General features: G+C 40.5%; 1 protein-coding gene across 3 annotated transcripts; it reads right to left on the bottom strand.

The window, feature by feature from the left end:
* Window positions 1-105: 105 nt before the first annotated feature.
* On the bottom strand, window positions 106-22,372 carry LOC148896838 (polyamine-transporter SLC45A4-like). Of its 3 annotated transcripts, XM_088998785.1 has the most exons (15): window positions 21,801-22,367; window positions 19,805-19,938; window positions 19,630-19,711; window positions 16,857-17,131; window positions 12,514-12,702; window positions 12,234-12,413; window positions 10,579-11,237; window positions 8,315-8,470; window positions 6,949-7,197; window positions 6,704-6,823; window positions 5,784-5,883; window positions 5,574-5,654; window positions 5,353-5,483; window positions 4,616-4,684; window positions 106-4,021 (listed from the first exon to the last, which is right to left on the bottom strand). In XM_088998785.1, the coding sequence occupies exons 4-15, from the start codon at window positions 17,092-17,094 to the stop codon at window positions 3,719-3,721; spliced, it is 2,475 nt and encodes an 824-aa protein (XP_088854911.1). In that variant the 5' UTR covers window positions 17,095-17,131; window positions 19,630-19,711; window positions 19,805-19,938; window positions 21,801-22,367; the 3' UTR covers window positions 106-3,718. The 3 variants fall into 3 exon arrangements, with proteins under 3 accessions (XP_088854911.1, XP_088854910.1, XP_088854912.1); XM_088998784.1 differs by having other exon boundaries at window positions 107-4,021; window positions 19,630-19,938; XM_088998786.1 differs by lacking the exon at window positions 5,353-5,483 and having other exon boundaries at window positions 3,881-4,021; window positions 19,630-19,938; window positions 21,801-22,372.
* Window positions 22,373-23,369: the final 997 nt, after the last annotated feature.

Genomic DNA, 23,369 nt, shown 5'->3' with positions numbered 1-23,369 from the left:
CGTTCGTTTGTGGGTACTTTACTCACCGTTTCCTTCAAGATCAAGACCAATGCAGCTCTTTATCAAACTGGCGTAGATGTTGACAAACGTGGACACAAAAACAAAAACAAAATAAAGAAACCTTTTCCGATTCTGGGCAATCATTTCCATCGATAGGAACAGTTGCTATACAGCTTTATGATGTCCTTTAAACAAAGTTCATTTTAAGTTAAAATAATATTGAAGAGACATTAAAAGTTATTTAGGTAATTAACATCTTTATTTCAATACAGGTGAACACGACTCACGCGAGTTAAACAATGCGACACATTTGACGCTGTTCCCTAATTAAGCAACAGGGGGCGGCCATTACTAAAACAGCACTAAATTGTCTGAAACGTCGTTCTGCAACGGATTGTTTTTCTTTCATTATAATTGTTTTTGACTGTATTGGGTTAGTTTAATTTAAACATTGTCAACAGTCATGTATGTTGACATTGGCGCAATTATGTGTTCAAACTAATTACTTCAAATACCAAAATGACAGATTTAACAAATCATGAATTTACATACATAAACAGATTCAGCACCGACACTTACATGTATGTTCATGTGAGTGTAGGTGTAAAAACAGTTCTTGTGTAGGTTTTCGAGTTTCCCGAATCATCATAAAATAATTTCACTTGTTACCCGTAAGAATTACAATTGACTTTCGAATTCTACAACATGACCTTGTACTTAAAGGACAACCGACATCTCCGGACAAGTTGTGTCCATAATTTGTAAAATGGCTTCAAATGACTTCTACTGAGCATATTTTACAAAGATTCCACCGCATATAGCTATATTTTACCTTTTAAAACTCGCGCTGAATATTCAAGAAGTCTTGTTTTTGAGTTAGTGACGAGTCCGTACGTGACGTCACTAAAGGACCACCCTTTACCGTAAAAAATACGCATTGTAGCGGTCCTTCCATCACGTCAATGTATTTTACTGTACCTGTTTGGTCTGGGGACCTCGTGTTGCACCCAAAAGCCACCAGGAGGCCAGAAGAGGGCGTCCAAGCTCCATATAAGGAATTTATCAACCTGTGGAAACGGAGGTGGCCACAGGAGGTCGCTATTTTGTGCCTCTTTTTTTTGGGCGAGACATTTTCCCCCCAAAAAAATACATTCTTTAATCGATTGCAAACATGTATGCTTTCCTCTTCAGAACTATTTGAATCATATTCATAACTGGATGTGTAACAAGAAAGCATATTCTCCGAATCTGAAGCCATTGTTTTGATTCACAAGCAATGCAAGACGTCTTAGCGTGACATCACGAACTGGGGGCGGGACTTTCTGAAAATGCCCAATTCGCAGCTCAATTTTTTTGCAGATTTTGGACACTTTAAGTCATTTTTATTGGCGTTTTGCATTTGACTAAAAATATCATACTGCATGTTTTGGGTATTTTAGATGCTATAAAACGTTTTTCTGGTGTCAGTTAAAAAACAAAAAAGTGACGTCGGTTGTCCTTTAAATTCCTAATTTTTATGATGCATGTGTTGCATTTTGTTTTATTGTATTATATTTTTTTACATTGTAAAAAACATAGTAAGCCTTGCTTGTGAAATGTGCTTTACGAAGAAAAAGTAATCGACATCTTGACCTAAAGACCCCTATACAGTTCTGTATATCATTCCAAAAAGTCAAACCAACAAAGGGCTTGTGTGCAGTTGGAAAGTGTTTGTCAATGAATGACAGGCGACTGTAGGTGGATTTAGCCTTCTCTTTGCTTTGGAAACAGTTAGAACCTTTTATAAAAAATAATAAACAAATCTGTACATCAGCAAAACAAAACAACCACCTCAAACATTGGTGATTAACTTTCAGCCCAGAACGGAAGAAAACATGGGTACACATCTTAAAAGGCCTTGACATATACATAAATTCCAAACTTTTTCCACACACAGAAATCCATCCACAGATACACCCTGTTTGGGACTTCAATGTGACACAAGTAGGATAACAATCCAAAGTCCTTTGGTTGCTCAGAGCAAAGAGCCTTTGTAAATATTATTCTGCATCATATCCTGAGGCTTACCGAGTAACTTGTTGCGCAACCCAAATGATGACTAATCGTGTTGCCCCCTTTGACTTTTGCAACTTAAAGGACAACCGACATCTCCGGACATGTTGTGTCCATAATTTGTAAAATGGCTTCAAATGACTTCCACTGAGCGTATTTTACAAAGATTCCACCGCATATAGCTATATTTTACATTTTAAGACTCGCGCTGAATATTCCAGAAGTCTTGTGTTTGAGTTGGTGACAAGTCCGTACGTTACGTCACTGAAGGGAACGCCCCTGACCGAAAAAAAGGACACATTGTAGCAGTCCTTCCATCACGTCAATGCATTTGGCTGTACTTGGCTGGTCTGAAAACTTCGTGTAGCACCAAAAAAGAGGCAGAAGAGGGCGACAAAGCTCCATGTAAGGAATTAATCAGCCTGTGGAAACAGTCTGATTAATTCCTTACAGGAGCTTTGTCGTCATTTTCTGCCTCTTTTTGTGCTACATTTCCCGCCCCCGGATACCTCAAAATGGCATGGAATAAATTATTTAATCGATTGCAAACATGTATGCTTTCCTCTTCAGGACTATTTGAATAATATTCATAATTGGACGAGTAACAAAAAAGCATATTCTCCTAATCTGAAGACATTGTTTTGATTCTCGAGCAAGGCAAGACATCTTGGCGTGACATCACGAATTGGGGGCGGGACTTTCTGAAAATGCCCAATTCGCAGCTCAATTTTTTTTGCTGATTTTGGACACTTTAAGTCATTTTTATTGGTGTTTTGCATTTGACTAAAAATATCATACTGCGTGTTTTGGGTATTTTAAATGCTATAAAACGTTTTTCTGATGTCAGTTAGGAAACAAAAAAGTGACGTCGGTTGTCCTTTAAATGCACTTTACAGTAACTTATCTGACTGCATAGTATAATTACAACTCCTGAATAGCATTGCATATTTCGTGGTATTAATGGTATCTTAAAAAAGGGAAGGTAGACAGCATATAACCCTTGCCCGCTCCCCCCAAAAAAATTCAGGGGGATGTCAAGGATGTCAGCAAGGAAATTAATGAATGTACTGTATTTAAAATTGTACCTGTGGTTGAAAACTAAGCGCAACTGGCATAACGTATCATTTCACAATGCAATTAAATGCCAAAGGAGTCACAGCGGAAGAGAGCACAGTGCTCTCATCACTAAACAAAAATACAGGCCCAAATTAATGGCGCAGGATCTGACAAAACTAGCGATAAAATGAAATCTAGAGGTTGGCCATTTTTCATTAACCTGAATGGAAGACAAATTTACACCTCTTGGCCGACAGCATCGTGATCATCTGTGAAGCAGCTAGAAGGCATTCCGCAATTGTGCAGGATCACCAGCTCAGGAATGGGACACAAAGTGCTTTGTGTGCCTTCTGATTTTGAGGCTTCCGAAAAAAAAAAAAAAAAAAAAAAAAAACACCTCGTCAAAACTTTCTTACAACCTGGTTTGGTCCATCTAGTCCACTTTAGCCTGTTTGGGCTGAGGTAGTCAAGGGACGTGCAGAAAACTCCTCACTCAAAGGAGGCATATCTGTGCAAATCCAACCCCCACTATATTATTGTGGTTATTATTACATCTCTGTATTCTTTTGCAATACATTTGCATCTCTGCCTCGTTCATCTCATTCCTCCTTCAACACTTGAGAATTGTTTCTGCTTGTGCGACTGTGTGCTTCTCAGTATTTTTAAGCCCTTCTTTCTGCAACGTCTCACCAGCATCTTCTTGATTGTGGCCCAGATCAACTGACAAACAGGCCAACTCCTGATCGCTGGAGTTCTTGTCTGAATCCTCGTCCGGATAGATAACGAGGAAACAGGCGGTCAGGAAGGCAAGGAAGGAGCTCCCAGAGGCTACCATTGGAATGACTCGCACGCTGCCGACCGCTTCGATGACTGCTCCCAGTGCTGATGCGACCAGAATCTGGCTTATATAAACCTGGAAATATAAAAAAATGACATGGTTTTGAACATTCATCCATTTTCCTGCATTTGCTGTCATTGGGGGTTTGGGTGGCAGGTGGACTACAACCTGGACAGGTCAGCTAGGCGTCAACAGACCACTAACCATTCACTAACCTATGGACAATTTTAAGTCTCCAAATAACCATTAAGGGAGAACATTGCAGTATCTGCAAAAAAAGCACCCCAAAAATGCAGGCAGGAGGGAGGAGCAGGGTGTATTACACAATTTGTATTAAATAAAGAAAGCAGGAATCAAATCTTAAAACAACTCAAACATCAGAACAAAAAGGTCCAAAGTAACAAACAAAACCATGATTAAAACATGACAAGACGAAACAAACCTGACAGGGTGAAACACACAATGACCCGACCCCGCATGGTCATGCCGGGAGTCCTTTTAACTGCCACTGATGCAAATAAGAAACACCTGTGTTTATGCAGGCGGGGCCCTACAGTGCTACCCGTTGGTCGCAAACCATAACGTGACACAGGTAGAGCTAATTTTTATTTCAAATGATTTTGTAGGATTTTGGAAAAAACGAATCATGGGACGAGTAAATTGACTTACTTGGCATGATAGGATAGCGCAGTCGATGCCAAAACCTCTTCTCGTGTTACCTGGACTGTGATGGACGAACTGAGGAAATCAAAGATAGCAGAGACTGGAACTTCAATACCAATTCAGTTTTTCTGAATATTAGTACAGTGGTGCCCAGAGATACAAGTTTTATTCGGCCGTGGATCACAGTCGTATAAAATAATAATTACTGTATGTCAAATCCTCTTTTCCCATTGAAATGAATGACATTTTTATTAATCCGTTCCAGCATCCTTCCTGAAAAATGATGCCATTCACGATTTCAAATAAAATATTTTTGTAAAACGTCCTCTCTTTTGAGTCAGATGCTCGTGCTGGTGCACAATTATAGAGATAGCAGTGACTGAAACAGGATAAACACCGGCATTGTTAGCCTGTGTGATGAGTTTCCCATTTTATGTTAGCATTCAGGTAGCGGAGGCTGTGGTTGTCACAAGGAATTGTCTTTGTATTATCTTTAGTTTGACAGTCACCTTCACTTGACTTTAATAAACAGCGTGGAGCCTCCTTTTGCTAATTATATCTCCCATATGTTGTGAAGGAAGTTGAGTCACCTGCCACCATCCCAAGTTTGTTTGAACTTGCAAGTCACAGCGGGGCAAAAAATGACTAATTGTTTTCTTGTATTTAAAAGTTAGGTCACTCATACCCAGAGGCACCATTGTACATCAGTGTTTACAACCCTTATTCTCTGATTGCATCAGTACCTCTTTAATTTCATGATATTGCCCTAATAAGGCATATGGACAGTAGGACATGCTCATAGAGATGATGCCCATGCTGCTGATCATTACCATGGCAACGTACACATTTGGAAAGATAGCCATCACCGCGGTTCCTAAGTTTAGAAAGGTGAACAGTGAACGATACATGAAATATGGTGGTGATTTAATCATATTGGTGCTGGTCATTATGTATGTATTCTCACCGAGTGCAAAACCCAGAGTCCCCATAATGTAGATGACCTTGATACTCAGGTCAAAGTTATCCAAGTACTTCTGAAGGATGGCTGTTTTGGAAAAAAAGAAGAGACGAGTGGAAGGGAAGGGTGATTGTAATCCCTGACTATTGTCATTTAGAAGAGAATTGAGTTACTGAGTGTCTTGAAATGCCCATTTGGAGATGTGAATTGTTATACCTGAGCAAACAGCTGCAGTTGCTGCGTTGACGACAAGCCCCCAACACCCCATTTGAACTCCGCTGTTATAATTCTGAAACTCCGTGGAATTGGATGGTGCCTAGATGGGGAGGAAAGGATGTGACATATTCATTTAACAATAGCGTTGCATAACCTTAAATATATTTATTTTGATTATTTGAGTGACACTTTTCATCATGAAAAAAATACATCTCGATTTGCTCTCTCATTGTCATAAATTAACGGGAAACCAATAAATCTGATACAAAATATGTAAGCCACAATAAGCCACAGCAACAAAGATTGCTCGACACTCAAAACAGGAGGCCACATAAACTTTTCTGCACAGACCAACATGGGGACCAACAAATTGAATTAAAAATAAAACTCACAATAATGCTAAATGTAGAGGCAATTAAACAGGTGCCCTTGCCCCTGTTTCTATTCATCAAGCTGGTCTTATATTGAAGTCTTATATTTTATTTTACTCCAAAGTCCAGGTGCCTGGGCACCATCGGAAGAAACTATTTACTGACATTCATAAGCCTGTCATTAGAACAGGTAGCAGTTTTGTTTCTTTTCTTAACTTAGCTTTTTTTGGACCGATACTATACCTGTATCATGTGACTGATGAGTGTTTTGTCAGAGGGACGACTTAAGGGGTTTACCTTACTTATTTTTTTTTATTTTCAAACTGAAATGTCGTTTTTTAATGATGGCAAGAATCTTGCATTGGACCTAATTAGATTGTGCATATGTACAGAAAGCGAAAGCCATTTTCACGTGGCATCAAAAGAGTAGCATAATAATGTGTGTGTGTGTGTGTGTGTGTGTGTGTGTGTGTGTGTGTGTGTGTGTGTGTGTGTGTGTGTGTGTGTGTGTGTGTGTGTGTGTGTGTGTGTGTGTGTGCATGTACGTACCTTGGGGTCACCATGGAAGATGACTTGTCCCATGAAATCTGTATAGAAAACGGCTTGAGCTATGTAGGAGAACCATGTGACTAGGTGGCACACACACAGTCTCCACAGCTGCTTTGGCATCTGCACAGTCCAGAACCAGAAGAGACCAAGAACGACTGTCATTTCAGAAAAACGGGATGTTCATACGCAAACACACCAAAGGTTTATGATTTGTGCTAGCAAAAAATATTGCAACGATCTTTCACCTTCAGCATTGACAACCACAGCAGTCGTACGGTTGTGCCCCTACTGGGCCCGCCATCGCTGCTGGAATCATCTGAAGACAGACTGCTTTCAGACAACTGAAAGTCCCACCTGTCTGCATGCAGCTGCAGATCGCTCAGATCATTCAGACTGCGCGAAGTGGTAATTGACAGTGGGCTTGAGGTGGTTGTGCGTCGCAGTCGGTGACGCTGCGATCCAACTCGTCCATAATATGAGAATGTGAAAGAGGGCTGTAGAAAGAGGGAAAATTAATTTGGATTTGCAGTCCCCCCCCCCCCCCCCCCAAGAGCAACGTTCCTTTTTTTATTGCAAGGGTTATGTACCATAAAATACCCACATTATATATAGAGTGATACCTCAGCTTACGAACGCTTCAGCTCACAAACTTTTCGTCTCACGAACATTAAATTCGCGAGTATATAGTCTTGGCGGACAAACTAGTTTTGGGCGGGTGAACACCAAACTACACGGACGAACAGCACCACGGTGGCTGGCGGACTAGTTTTCGTCACCCCCTTTCTTTGAGTGCGGACGTGGTTTGTTATCGAGTGGAGTACTTTTGCTATTATGGGACCGAAAAAGACCCCACCACAGGCTAGTGTTAAGCCGAAGAGGACACAAAAGAAAATTACGGTCGAGCAGAAGAACATCATCGAAAAACACGAACGAGGTGTACGTTTGTGTGACTTAGCGTCCCAGTCTCAGTATGCTAAGTCAACCATTGCTACCATCCTTAAGAACAAGGAAGCTACTAAGGGTGTTTATGTGTTGTCTAAGCAACGGTCTCAGGCAATAGAACAGGTTGAAAAACTTCTGTTGATTTGGATGAATGAAAAGCAGCTTGCAGGGGACAGTGTAAGTGAGGGTATTATCACCAAGAAAGGACAGCAACTTCACTCTGATATCATCAAGAGGCAACCTGGAAGTTCATCATCCATTGACAACTACCATCACAAATGTAAATAAAACGACTTTATTATACAGTACCGTGAATTTATTTAATTACAATACAATAGCACATTTATTATACAAAAAATAAGGTATATTTTGTGTAGTTTTAAGGCTTATTTAGTTGAAAAATAAGTTTTTATGGAGACCTGGGAATGGATTATTCTTATTTTAATGGTTTCTTATGGGAAATAATTCTTTGGAAGATGAACTTTTCACTTTACACGCACTTTCTGGGAACCAATTAATTCATAAGGTGAGGTATCATTGTTTATATAAGAGGTGTATCATTATATGCTGATAAAAATAACAGAGTTCCATGAAAGGTGAATTAAATGTATTATTATTATAAAGGTGAACCACAGTATTCATAAGAAGACATTCAGAAACGTGCTTTACTTGTCGGTAGAATGTATGCTTGCGTGGCCGTGGAGAAGCTGTGGCACTGAGGAGTCGAGTACCGGGTTTGTTGGAGATGTGGTTTTTGGTTGCATTGCAGTGCTCGGTGGTGGACATGCCGGCGTTGACGCCAACGCCATTCGCCAGCTTGGTGTGCTTAACGGGGGTGAAGAAACAAAAGCAATTGTCATGAATGAAAAAATGGCTTCCCCCAAATTAATTCATTCACTGCCATTCCCGAATTTATTCAGGACTTGAAAAGAGGACGTGGAGAGGCATTCTCAAATTTTTTCGGGTTTTGGTGTTTCTTGTGGGGGGTGCCGATAAAGCGCTGGTCAGACCTCTGGCAATGTTTTTTTCCTTCCACGAGGACAGCATTTACCTTTTGTACAACATCCCCATTTCAAGCTCAGATAATCCAGACCCATATAATTTAGGAATTAAATATTTTTTGATGAAAGAAGACAGTCTAAGTCGTCCCAGCCGCGGAACAGTGGACCAGCTCTACACCCTTAGCAGGGTCCTCGAGGGCGCATGGGAATTCGCCCAACCACTCTACATGTGTTTTGTGGACTTGGAGAAAGCGTTTGACCGTGTCCCTCGTGGAGTTCTGTGGAGGGTACTTCGGGAGTATGGGGTACAGGAGCGGCTGATACGGGCCGTTCGGTCCCTATATGACCGATGTCAGAGTCTGGTTCGCATTGCCGGCAGTAAGTCGGAATCATTTCCAGTGAGGGTTGGGCTCCGCCAAGGCTGCCCTTTGTCACCGATTCTGTTCATAACCTTTATGGACAGAATTTCTAGGCGCAGCCGAAGCGTTGAAGGTTTCCGTTTTGGTAGCCTCAGTATAGCATCTCTGCTTTTTGCAGATGATGTTGTACTGTTGGGGCCTTCAAGTGGAGCTCTCCAACTCTCGCTGGAGCGTTTCGCAGCCGAATGTGAAGCGGCTGGGATGAGAATCAGCACCTCCAAATCTGAGACAATGGTTCTCAGTCGGAAAAGGGTGGAGTGCCCGCTCCGGGTCGGGGAGGAGATTTTGCCTCAAGTGGAGGAGTTTAAGTATCTGGGTGTCTTGTTCACGAGTGAGGGTGAAAGGGATCGAGAGGTCGACAGGCGGATCGGTGCGGCGTCTGCCGTGATGCGGACTTTGTACCGATCTGTCGTGGTGAAGAAGGAGCTGAGCCAAAAAGCAAAGCTCTCAATCTACCGGTCGATCTACGTCCCAACCCTCATCTATGGTCACGAGCTATGGGTTGTGTCCGAAAGAACGAGATCCCGGATGCAAGCGGCCAAAATGAGCTTTCTCCGTCGGGTGTCCGGGCTCTCCCTTAGAGATAAGGTGAGAAGCTCGGTAATCCGGGAGGGGCTCAAAGTCGAGCCGCTTCTCCTCCACATCGAGAGGAGCCAGATGAGGTGGCTCGGGCATCTGATTAGGATGCCCCCGGGACGTCTCCCTCGCGAGGTGTTCCGGGCATGCCCCACTGGCAGGAGACCCCGGGGACGACCCAGAACACGCTGGAGAGACTATGTCTCCCAGCTGGCATGGGAACGCCTCGGGATCCGCCAGGACGAGCTGGAAGAAGTGGCTGGGGAGAGGGAAGTCTGGGCTTCCCTACTGAAGCTGCTGCCCCCGCGACCCGACCCCGGATAAGCGGCAGAAGATGGATGGATGGATGGATGGAAGACAGTCTAAGGTTTCTAACACTGGAAATGTAGACCTTAAACTCAATATTCTGTGAGTCCTGGAATTTGACTGAAAATTACAAAAGCCCTGGCACTGGAGTACGTCTGTGTAAACTGTCAGTCATACAGGAGTGGTCCATTGACGAAAAGGTTTCTTCAGCCGTCATCTGCACTTCTTTGAAGGTTCAGACATTTCACTCCTCATCCGAAAAGCTTCAGCGGCGAACTTAAATTTTGCTGGTAGCTTCGGACCTAAATATATATCCTCGGGACATTAGGGATATACATATACAGGGCCAGAGCCACCAGCAAAATTGTAGTTAGCTGACAAAGCTAACAGTCCTTTCATAATTTTGCTGCTGTGTAACGTAAATTTCTCCACTGCGAGAGTAATAAAGGCAAATCCAATCCAAAACTTTTCGGATGAGGAGCAAAACGTCCGACACCTTCAAAGAAGTACAGATGACGGCTGAAGGAACCTTTTCATCCTGGCACTGGAGTGGACAAATTTTTGCTAATCAGGCAGTGAATGAGTTAAGCAAATAATACATCACAGAATATGAGCGCTATGTATCGTTTACCTTTGATTTTATATTTGAGTCCTCAGAGATAGGACTAACTTCAGTAAGACCATTAATCTGACCAATATGATCCAATAAAACAGAATCTCCAGATTCTACAGCCAGAATTTCATCTGTCTGTTTGGGTGGTCCGCCGGCATTTAAAAATCCAATACTGTGGTTTGAAGGCCTGAAAACATTTTCTAGGCCTTCTTGAATTTCAGGTAAAGCCTGATGTGCCTCTGGCAAGAAAAGGTACACCTGCAGGTCAAGGTCAGGATCCAGTTTGATTTTCATGTCTGGCATGGCTAAGACCGAATCGCTTTTACTTCGCATTCGCTCCATAGCCACAAAGTCCATTAAGTTGGCCTCGGGATCTGATTGGTCGTTCTCTCGGCACGGGAGGTCCTCTTCTGCGATGACTTCAAGGAGCGGTGGTGTATGACTAACCAGTCGGTAAGTTGATTGACTGGTTGAATCTTTCCTTGCTTCGATATTAAGCTGCTGCGAAGCCACAAATTGCTTCTCGGGAATACTGAACATGTGCAACATGACGGAGATAAGGAAAATGATGGCCGCAAAAAGGAAGAGCACTTGCTGCTGTGACTTAAAAGCTTGGCCCAGAGCTGTGCTGGTCCAATCCAGACCGCCTAGCATGTAGCCCAGAGCGCCACCTAGCCCTGCAGAGGAGACACACACAACAAAATACAAAAGTGTGCATCCCAAAAATTAATTTCCCATCGGAGAAATAGAAACATTAAAATGAGAAGAATCCATTCCCATAAAACATAATTTTCTACTTTCTAATTTTCTAAGCCTTAAAACTATACAAAATATACCCTCTTTTATGTATAATACATATGCTATGGTATTATAATTAAAGAAATAAACTGTACTATATAATAAAGTCGTTTTATTTACCTTTGTGATGGTCGTTGATGGAATGGAGTGGCCGGTTTCATCAGCATTAAACACTTGATGAGGAACGTAAATTTCTTCTTTCACCTTCTTGAGGAATGATGCCTTGTAGGTGCTTTCTCTGTGATAATTTTATCTAGTTCCTCATCAATTGTGTTCTGTTTATCTGGATTAATAGCTTTTTGCATCAAGTGTACAGATGGCTTGTGTGGGTTGTTTGTGCAGCCTGATTGATGGGATATTTTAACCTTGCAGTCTACACTCTGCTTTTGAACTATCAAAGTTGAAACTCTCACTGTCATTTGCCTGTCTCTTTCATGTTTAAACCACCTCCCCTCACTGCTGCGTTCTTCTTGACCAATCACGTGGCCTTAACCGACGACTGGGGGCGGGGAATAGAGGACAAAAACAGTCAGCTGCCATTTTGTTGTTAGAAGAACGGGCTCGTTGGCAAACGACACATCACTCATTGAGTCAGCTCCGTGTCCGAAAAAAGTTCGTATGTCAAGGTAAAGTTCGTATGCCAAGGTAAAATGTTCGTAAATTTAACGTTCGTAAACCAAAAAGTTCGTGTGCTAATTAAGTATAAGTAAATATGCTCCAGTGATACCTCGTAAACCGAGGTATCACTTTAGCATCATTGTTTGGAATGTTACTATGTGCCTTTTCCACTCGATTAGATATCGCCATGACTAGACTGCATTCATAACATTCCTATGCCACTTAGCAATCTGCGAAATCACACGGAAATTGCTTACCTGCCGAAAAGGCGTGGATATTTAGCGCCATATCTAGCTCCTCTGTGTCCGCTACATCCAGAAGGTAAGCTCTGATGGGTCCATCGCACGCATCAGCGCAGAAGTCCAGAACCACTACTCCCAAAACTGTTAGGATGATACCCATTGGCTGACAATTGGGACTGTCACCAATGGAAAGGCCTGCAAAATATTTGCACCCCAAAAAAAACAAAACAAAAATAATTCAGTGAGGGACATCAGCAGAGTAGTGACAGTATCGAGCAAGTAATTTTGACCTCACCAATTAAGGAGCCGTTTAAGAACAAGGCCATGCCGAGCAATACACCAACACACAAAGCCAATATGAAAGGCCTCCTACGACCCCATCGCAGGGTACAGCGATCGCTAGCCGAGCCCATCACAGGTGTGAGGATGAGACCAAAGATGGGACTGAGGAACCATGTTAGACTGTAATATTGTTCAGGCAAGCCTTGGAAAAAACACACAGATGCATACACATACACAAACACACAACAGAGTCAATTCATGAATAAATTGCTATTCAAGGGGAGGTCACAGGATACTCAACAGTTCACACAGACAAAAGAACTTGATAACATTAGTCCCAAATGCACGGCAGAAACAGTTGAGAGTTGTGAGCATTTGTAAAAGTATTCATTTCCATGAGATGTTTCTTTATAAAGCAGCTTTGTGATGCCTTTTTGGAACGAATGCTCTTAAATGACAGTATTCATATATTTGTCATGCACTGATTTACATTTCATTTTTTTTTCTCTCTGAACGCGCAAACACTTTGTGATGTGAAATCCTCTAATTCCTACAACTTGATTTCAAAATCGCAAAGGGTATACCAGTCTATGCATACCTTGCACAGAAATACCAAACAGTCAGCCATGATGAAATTTTCACCTGAACTTGTACATTTTCTTCCATTAAAGAACACATTCATGTTAGCCTGGTTTGGAAAACAACAGGCGAGATTTTCCCATGCCCTGTAGCGAAGCAAAGCTTTGTTTTTGTCTCCATTGGATTCCAATCCAGTCAGATGGCTAGTTCTCACGGGAAGAACATGTTACCCACACCGCCGTCTGCTGCCGAGGTCTTCAATACCAACTTGAGTCAACACAATTGCGGCTGCACTTGCAAAGCATTGAAGTGGACAAGCAAAGACCCTCCTGCAGTTTCTTTCTTTCCTTCTATCCATCTGTCTCTCGCTATCTATCTATCTAGCTAGGTATCTCATAATAATAATAATAATAAATATAATTAATAATCAATTTTATTTAGCAGTGCCTATCAAAGCTCCCAAGGACAATTTACTATCACAAATCAGACCATAAATAAAACCACAGATAAAATTATAAATAAGAACAAGAAATAAACCTGATAAAATTCTAAATGAGATCTATCTATCTGTTTTTTTCCAATTCAGAATTTTCAGCTATTATTTAACAAAAGCAATATTATTTTTAGAGCAAAAAAATAAATACATTAAAATATGGCATATTTCAATCCAAGGTTCAGATGTTACATTGGGTAGTAGCCTATTATTGAAAAGAAACGAAAGCAATGGAGGCATTGTGGACACGATCTGACATGACCCAGCATCAAGTTCATCTCAAGCAAAACAGATGGTTGCGGATGGACCTCTTAAAACCGTCAAAAGAACCAAAGTGAATTTTCTAATTGCAAACGCACACAGAAAACAAAAGTCGTTGGAAAGGAGTGAGTGACATTTCCCATGACGGCGAAGTTAAAGCTCCATTACCATTGTCACTGAAATGCAGTCACAGCGGTTAAGAGCTTGAAAGCATGAAATTAAAACAGGTGACTTCTGTACATGTTACTCATGTGTCAAGCTTGGCTTTTTAAGCTTCTTACAATGTGTGGGCATAATTATTGAGTGCTTATGAGTTAATAATTCTGTCAACTGTTGCGAATGGACCGCTGATTCATCGGATCTTGGGGGCTTTCAACAAAATGGAGAACTGCTAGTGACTGACTGGTAATTACTTTGATCTCAAAATTGATTTTGACATTGAGTACGGTAAGTTCAGGAAATATATTGAAAAGAAAGAGTCAATTACTTTAGGGTTAAGTCAGCCAAATAAATTCATACTTCAGGCCCATTTCCGAATACATTTTTACCACCGAAGGCAAATTGCACAACTGTCGAATCGACCCAAGAAAAAGAGGACAAAACGAAAACAGGCTGCATCTGCATTTTCAACAAATGGGAAACAGCAGCGCAAAGCAGGATGCTTAGAAAAACGTAAAGGCCACCATAACACCCTGAATAGGGTTTTAAAACTAATCTTTCTCTCAATATTGCAAAGGCGGAGAAAGACGGTGAAGCTGAAATGTGCTGTGTTGGACATTCTTGACATACCAGGAAAAAGTACCTTTGTTCCGTTTGGCATTGACATTGCCGATAGCTATTGCTGGGCATGCAGGTTATGTGACACTATGTTGCAACACATCCGCTCTGACAGTTCCCAAACAGTTCTCCCTTTCTCTCATAATTGTTGCGGGGCTTTAATTTTCTTTTTTTAACTTATTGTTGTGCTGACACCGGAAATTTGTAAAAGCATTGCTGCAAAAAATAAATCATACGACAAATGGTTTTATTTGTATTGACAGTGAGGTTTTGCCAATTTATCACTTCTATTAAGTTACCTGGAATGTTACGGAAAGAAAAGTAAATACTCCTTTGGCGAAATTGGATTCATTTATTTATTTGTATGTTCCTTTGACAAAATTTTATGTATGTATTTATTTATCTATTTATTTATTAGTTTTTTGTTTATCTATTTATTTACCGTCTTTTCCTCGTGTATAAGGTGCATCGGAGTGTAAGGCACACCCCCAATGAATGGTGTATTTTCAAACTTTTTCTATATATATATTTTTTTATACTTCACCGGAGTATAAGGCGCACCACCTTCAGTAAATGAAAAAAACAATTCCAAATATAATATAGAAATATACACTGGTAACATCTGACTTACGACCGAATTCCATTCGACCAAACGGTCGTAAGTCAAAATGGTCGTAAGTCAAAAGACATTCAAAATGTTGAATAGAGACTCGGAGGCTAAATGACTCGCAAACTCTGATGCCATCACACGCTCGTTTGCTGTGCGAGAGTGAGATGCTGGCTGGCTGGCTGGCCAAAATTGTTGTACACGTTGCCGGCCTGCTAGCGCGTTGCGGTGCCAGGCGTAGAATTAACATTTAAAGGATAACCGACATCACTTTTTTTGTTTCCTAACTGACATCAGAAAAACGATTTATAGCATCTAAAATACCCAAAAAACGCAGACTGATATTTTTAGTCAAATGCAAAACACCAGTAAAATAGACTTGAAATGTCCAAAATCTGCAAAAAATTGAGCTGCGAATTGGGCATTTTCAGAAAGTCCCGCCTCCAGTTCGTGACGTCACGCCAAGACGTCTTGCCTTGCTCAAGAATCAAAACAATGGCTTCAGATTCGGAGAATATGCTTTCTTGACACACATCCAGTTATGAATATGACTCAAATAGTTCTGAAGAGGAAAGTATAAATGTTTGCAATCGATTAAAGAAGGTCTTCTGGGTCATTTTGAGCGATCAAGACTGATGCGTAGTGTCACAGAAAATGCAGAAGATGGCGGCAGAGCTCCGTTGGAAATAGTTTTATTTTTCAGCTTGGAATTTTTGTCAACGAATATCAAAGAGTTGTCTCGGTGTAACATACAAGATTCACCATTGCGTTATTTATGTGTTTACCTACCTTCTAATTTCGCCATCAACACGAAGTTTTCAGACCAAACAAAGTAACGCAAAATGCATTGAGGTGATGCAAGGTATGTCCTTTCTCAATCAGGGGCGTTCCTTCAGTGACATAGGGTGAGGACTCGTCACCAACTCAAAAACAAGACTTCCGGAATATTCAGCGCGAGTCTTAAAACGTAAAATATAGCTGTATGCAGTGGAATCTTTGTAAAATACGCTCAGTAGAAGTCATTTGAAGCGATTTTACAAATTATGGACAGAACTTGTCCGGAGACGTCGGTTGTCCTTTAAAAATGGGGTCTGGAGGTCGTGGTCGTAAGTACGCAAGTCGAGCCGGTCAGAGGTCGGATGTTACCTGTATAAGTTTTCCAAATATAAGGCACACCACATTATAAGGCGCTACAGTCGAGGCTGCGGCTACGCACAACTTCTAAAGGCGGAAATGGAGTTGGTGGCTGCTGACAGTAGTTGCAAGACATGTTGTGGCTCAATATTACTTCACATATAAGGCGCACCTGCGTATAAGGTGCAGTGTCATCTTTTGAAAAACATCAAGGTGTTTGGGTGCACCTTATACACCGGACAATACGGTATTTTCACCTTGCTAATGCATTTCAGAGGACATCAATGCTACCCGGATTTGGAACAAGCCCGGACTTATCCTCTGCCTAGGACCAGGGGTCGACTTGAACGTTGAGTTTTGATTCACAATGTACAAACAACTTCACAGCCTGAAATTATTTCTATTTTGATTCCTAAAACTTGTATCTCATTTATAGTCAACGGCCAATCAACTCATTTAACTAGACTGGCACCTGAAAGTTCGTTGCTATTGATTGTTTTCTTACCTATCTGGAGCAAGACTGGTGTGACCAGGGCAGTTTCCATAGCATAGCAGAATTCTCGTCCAAACATTACCGCTCCGTGCATGACCCAACGGTGCGTGGGGATCTGCGTGCCTCTGCTTTGGCCCGATGTTTCCTCTGCATCCTCTGCATCTTCTGTCTCAATTTCACGGCCTTCTCCTATAGGCCTCCTCTTGTCATCTGGGTCGGAGGCTGCCAGTTCTCCCATCTGTGCTTTCATATGTGCCTCTGTGTCCGGTTATATCATGGCTGTAGTTCTAAGAGAGATACAATTAACATCCATGAGTTCATTTAAAGGACAACCGATGTCTCCGGACAAGTTGTGTCCATAATTTGTAAAATGGCTTCAAATGACTTCTACTGAGAGTATTTTACAAACATTCCACCGCATGTAACTATATTTTACGTTTTAAGACCCGCGCTGAATATTCCGGAAGTCTTGTTTTTGAGTTGGTGACGAGTCCTCACCCTACGGCACTGAAGGAACGCCCCTGACCGAAAAAAAGGACACATTGTAGCAGTCCTTCCATCACGTCAATGCATTTTGCTGTACTTGTTTGGTCTGAAAACTTCGTGTTGCACCAAAAAAAGGCAGAAGAGGGCGACAAAGCTCCGTGTAAGGAATTAATCAGCCTGTCGAAACGGGCTGATTAATTCCTTACATGGAGCTTTGTCTCCATTTTCTGCCTCTTTTTTAGTGATACATTCCCCCCCCCCCCCTATTTCCTCAAAATGGCACGGAATAAATTCTTTAATCGATTGCAAACATGTATGCTTTCCTCTTCAGAACTATTTGAATCATATTCGTCACTGGATGAGTAACAAGAAAGCATATTCTCCGAATCTGAAGCCATTGTTTTGATTATCCCGCAAGGCAAGACGTCTTGGGGTGACGCCACGAACAAGGGGGGGCGGGACCCCCTGAAACTGGCCGCTTACGGGTTCAAGTTGAAGTAGTTTTTGGACACTTTAAGTGAGTGTTTAGTCTTTAGCTTATACCACTTGTAATATTCACATCACTCCTGTCGTCAAAATCTTTGAACTGCCTAGAAGACTTTTATAAATGTATTTATTTGGAAAACATTTTTCATTCCATGAGGTGCGCCTTATATATGGAACAACTTTGAAAAGACACCATTCATTTGGGGGTGCGCCCTATACTCCGGTGCCCCTTATACACCGAAAAATACGGTATTTACTCCTCTTCCTGGTGTTTTGACCTTTTCATTTGAGGCCCATATACAGGCAAATGGAAGGGATGAAAGGGCCACTTCAAAATTCTTCAACGTTTTGCAACACACTTATCTTTATTCCCTACGGTGCTTTGAAGGGCAATTGTGTTACAACTTGAATCATAAATGGTTTGTTTGTATCTTTGAGTATACAGATGAGGTTTGACACCCATCTTTTCATTTTGCGCACATTCACTTTTTTGTAACTCATTGACTGCCAGATGATGTGCAAAAATGTTTCCACTCCAGTGCCAGGGTTTTTGTCATTGTCACTTGAATTCTAGGACTCACAGAATTGTGAGTTTTAGGAGTACATAAACATTCAATTCAGTGTAAAAAAAACATTAGACTCAATTTTTTTCTTCCAAAAAATGAATTAATTCCTAAATTATATGGGTCTGAAGTTATCTGAGCTTGAAATGGGGGCGGCTGTATAAAATACAATATAATCCATATATATCGATTTATATCACACTTTAACAGCTGAAGCTGTAACAAAGGGCTAGCAAGGACAAAAGGCAAATGCTGCCCCCTCGTGGAAGGAAAAAAAATCATTGCCAGAAGTCTGACCAGCGCTTTATCGGAACCCCAGCAAGAAAAAAAACAAGACCAATTCAGGAATGGCGCTCAATGTCATGCTTTTCAATTCCCGAATTAATTCAGGAATTGCTGTGAATGAGTTAACCTCACTTTGCGGCCAATGTCAAATCTCATCTTTACATATACAGTGATACCTCGGCTTACGAACGCCTTAGCTTAGGAACGTTTCGCCTGACGAACATTAAATTTGCGAGAGTATAATCTTGGCATACGAACTAGTCTTTGGCTAACGAACCAAACCACATGGACCGACACGGTGGCTGGCGGACTAGTTTTTCACACCCCCTTTGAGTGCAGACGTGGTTTGTTATCCAGTGGAGTACTTTTGCTATTATTGGACCAAAAAAGATACCAACACAGGCTAGTGTTAAGTCGAAGAGGACACAAAAGAAAATTACGGTCGAGCAGAAGAGGAAAAAACAAAAAACACGAGGTGTGCGTTTGTGTGACTTAGCTATACTATTACCATTACGCTAAATCGACCATTGCTACCATCCATTGACAACTACCATCACAAAGGTAAATAAAGCAAATTTATTATAGAGTACAGTTTATTTATTTCATTACAATACAATATCACATTTATTATACATAAAATAAGGTATATTTTGTATAGTTTTGAGGCTTATTTAGTAGAAAATTATGTTTTATGGAGACTTGGGATCGGATTATTCTCATTTTTAATGGTTTCTTATGGGAAATAAATGTTTGGCAGACGAACTTTTTGCCTTACACATACTTTCTAGGAACCAATTAAGTTCGTAAGCTTAGGTATCACTGTACAGTATGTTTATGTACTCACTGTATGTTTTGTTTTGTTTTGTTTTTTGGGCAGGGGGCCGTTGGAAAAAAAAAAAAAAAAAAAAAAAAACGGACAGCAGTCCACCACTGGTTTAACACCATCAATAAATGTTACCACTTACCTGAAAATGGACAACGATAAAAACCTTATCCCATCCATCCTGTTTTCTCAAGGATTTGATGACTGAAAAGGATCCCGTAGCTCTGTTGGGAAGCAGCAGTTTTTCTCAGGAGGATACCAGCTAGAATTTGGTGTGCTTGGTAGATGTTTGGAATTACTCAGTAACTGTGATTTACAGTGACAGCGTGAGGTATTGGATCTGTGCTGTGCTTTTTGGATCATCCAAGATTTGAGCGTCCTTGTTTATCCATGAGAAGGAAAGGCCACTTGGAGCCAAAACATGTGCTAGTTCCTCGACAAATATGGCAACCTGAAAAAAACAGGGTTAAATCCAGTGTTGCACGAGACTATTTGAGATTTGATATAAGATTATCATTCACGTGCACAACTTTGCATTTTTTTTGCAGCCGCACCGACATGTGGGCCTTCAAAGGCATAATTGCATATCAGATTTATCTGAATAAACAATCAACCTTTGAGCAAATATGATGCAGTAAGAGAAAAATCTCATGATCTAGATCTCCACTAGAAATGACACTCTTGTGTGTGACTTCTCAATGATGCAGTTTATCTGTCGAAGAAAGAAACAAATTCATCCAACTACAGTGTCATAATATAGCTATGCCAAAATAAGCATATAAATATATCCTTGAAGATTGGGGTAGTGACAAGCAATATGATGAAGCGAAGATCTGAGGAAGCCAAATTTCTCATCCCTGATGTCAAGATTTCAGAAAGGTGCAAAATATATTGCTCAACATCATGTAGTTTTAGAAATACTAATAAAACTAATAAACTAATAAATAATAACTAATAGACTAATAATAACTAACTAATAATAACTAATAGACTAATAAAGGAAAATCCAATACAATCCAATACAATCCAAATACAGTAAAGTCTCGTTATATCCATATCGGTTATATCGATAGTGCTGCTTATTACGATACTATTTCTATGAACGCAAGGAGAAAATTTACATGCCGCAGGATCGGATATATTGATAGTACGGTTATATCGATATTTTTTTCTGACTCCCGAGAATATCGATACAACGAGACTTTAGTGTAGTTAGAAATTAAGCTGACTGAAGAGGACTTTTGCCTGTTTTGGTCCAGTTTTATGAGTAAGCACTTGCTTGTAGCTAACCGAATCCATGCTATTTACATAACGTGAATAACCACATATTTACATATTGTCGTTGTCTCTATAACCGCTGGGAAGCAAAGTAACCGCTGTCACGACGACTTGCCTCACTCTGAATATTCAGTTTGTTTATAATATAGTTGTTGAACAGAGATTTGGCACTCCCTCTGCTATCATGACTATTTTTCCTGTTTCAGTTATAACGTATGTTAAGTTTCAGAAATCGGGAGATTTTCGTACTGGCGACTTTGTGGTGCGTATGAAAATAATTACAAAACTGTAAATTAGAAGTAAATAAAACACAAAAATGCTTTCATGTTTATTCATACATACAATTGGTATAAACGTGTATTTTTTTTTCATTTTCTTTTGTTTCACCTTACAAATGAACTCTCTGTATTGTGTCAATAGTTGATTTATAAAGTGAGTATTGTGAGTATTGTGCTCAAAATCGGGATTCTCCAGACCAAATCGTGAGACTTCACGTGTATGCTTATATTTTCCTGAACAATTTATGAGCCAAATGTTTCACGGAATACAGCGAAGAAATTGTGAGCTTTCCCTCATGAGAATCAATCACAATCTATTTGATTCTATGTCCAAAAGCGATGACACTTTAGCAAAAAGCCATGACCGATTTATTAAAGGCTCAATAAAAAAAATGTTGGCTTGGATGCAGTATTTAAGATTTTACACGGGTGCATCCACTGTTGTTGTATCAAGAGCAATGTATTCGCTGACTTCTACTCACCGGTAAGCAGCGTTAAAATTAATGTTTCCAACCTTGGAATGAATGGTACCAGTAGAGATAGATGAGCTAGTTGGGACATGTTTTTTTAGAAGCTTGCTCTCCCTTCCTTACTCTACCTGTGTGCATTTAACACGTCATGTGTCAAGTCCAGCTGCACCAATTACTGTTTCATTGTTTGGCTAGCGTTAAACTTGAAGCGCTAACGTATCGTTCAACGGTGATTTAAGTATTGATTGTATTGGTAAAGAAATGATCAGAAAGATGAAGAAGCAGACCTGAAAATGGTACTCCAAGAACAGCCCACTTGTTTGTCGCGGAGCGTCTTCGATACCGCGGACAGCGAAGCTCTCAGTTTGGCCTAGCGAGGTTGGCTAACCTTTGGCAGCTAAATAAGTAGGCTTTTAACGCTTCACTTGCGACTACAGTACACCCCCGCCTCAACCTCACCGGTTTCCACAGTAACAAAGAGAGGCGTGGTCAGGAGAGCGAGTAGTGTGCGTCATCATACGTGCGCTTCCCGAAAATGACGAAAAAAAATTATGGAGCGCGAATCAAATGTATTGTCTCTTACGCGATTATGACACCTAATGTATGTTGCCAACTGTTTCCAAAATGATAACTCTGCAGAAAGATTTGTTGAGACGCACCTCTGATTTACATCTAGAAGCTCCACGAGCTATTCAAAGCCAGTGGTTTTGATTGCTTTTGTTATATTTTGTTTGCAGTGTTGTTTGTTACTTTTACTTTGTTTGTTTGCATGCCATTTGAAAAAAAAATGTACATACATGAACGCCATGACTTTTTAAAATTTAGGACATTTCATTTGTTTTTATTTTGCGTTCTTGAGCTATGAAATAATTAAAAGTAGTTCCGCTTGGGTCCAATGTTTTTGTACAGTACAGGTATACAGTATTTATTTTTTAAGCCCGCACCCCCCCTCAGCCCCGAGCATTATGTTCTTTGTTTATAAATGCTCATTCACTGCCAGACGTCCATAAATATATCCACTCCAATACCAGAGTTTTTGTCATTGTCACTCGAAGTCGAGGACACACAGAATATTGAGTTTTAGGACTACATAAACATTAAAAAAAATATAAATAATAATATAATAATATAATACATATAATAATAATAATAAAAATAATAATAATACATTTCATTTATAAGTGACTTTCAAAACTCTCAAGGACACTTTACAGTCAACTAGAATCAAATAGTAGTATTGGTACAACATACGATTCACCATCACGTTACTTATGTGTTTTCCTTCTAATTTCGCCATCAAAACGGATTAACACGAAGTTTTCAGACCAAACAAAGTACCCAAAATGCATTGTGTGTCGCTTTCTCAGTCAGTGACAATACCTACTGTGACGTCACTTACGGACTCGTCACCAAATCAAAAACAAGACTTCCTGAATAATCAGCGCGAGTCTTAAAATGTAAAATATAGCTATATGTGGTGGAATCTTTGTAAAATACGCTCAGTAGAAGTCATTTGAAGTGATTTTACAAATTATGGAAACAACCTGTCCGGAGGCGTCGGTTGTCCTTTCAATGTTTCATGCTGTTGTATGCTTAGTTGGCCCATTATGAGCTGAACAAACACAACCTGTTAAACTGTCATCCTCAGGTAAGAGAGGACATCCAGGGTTGTGGTAGTGTTTGTTTTACGAATGTATCACTTAAATTTGTATATACTCTCAATAAATAGCTTGGCAGAGGGCTGCAGAGGTTGAGCGCCTCCTCCTGGCAGTAAAGACAATCTTCCTGTGTCCGAACAAACATCGACAGCCTTACATGTGAAGTAATATTTAGCCAGAACAGGTCTCGCAACTACT

The sequence above is a fragment of the Hippocampus bargibanti genome, linkage group LG06 (genome assembly GCF_051943395.1).
Source record: "Hippocampus bargibanti isolate YZ-2025 linkage group LG06, ASM5194339v1, whole genome shotgun sequence".
Lineage (NCBI taxonomy): Eukaryota > Metazoa > Chordata > Actinopteri > Syngnathiformes > Syngnathidae > Hippocampus > Hippocampus bargibanti.
Note: the sequence above shows the minus strand (reverse complement) of the source record. Positions and strands in the feature narration are given on the sequence as shown.

Bases quoted from the DNA above. Each gene is read 5' to 3' on its own strand.
- LOC148896838 (XM_088998785.1), bottom strand. From the start codon at position 17,094: ATGAAAGCACAGATGGGAGAACTGGCAGCCTCCGACCCAGATGACAAG. The intron at 12,703-16,856 runs GTAAGAAAACAA...GTTTTTTCCAAG, and splicing joins ACCAGTCTTGCTCCAGATAG to GCTTGCCTGAACAATATTAC. The intron at 11,238-12,233 runs GTAAGCAATTTC...TCTCCTCTGCAG, and splicing joins TATCCACGCCTTTTCGGCAG to GGCTAGGTGGCGCTCTGGGC.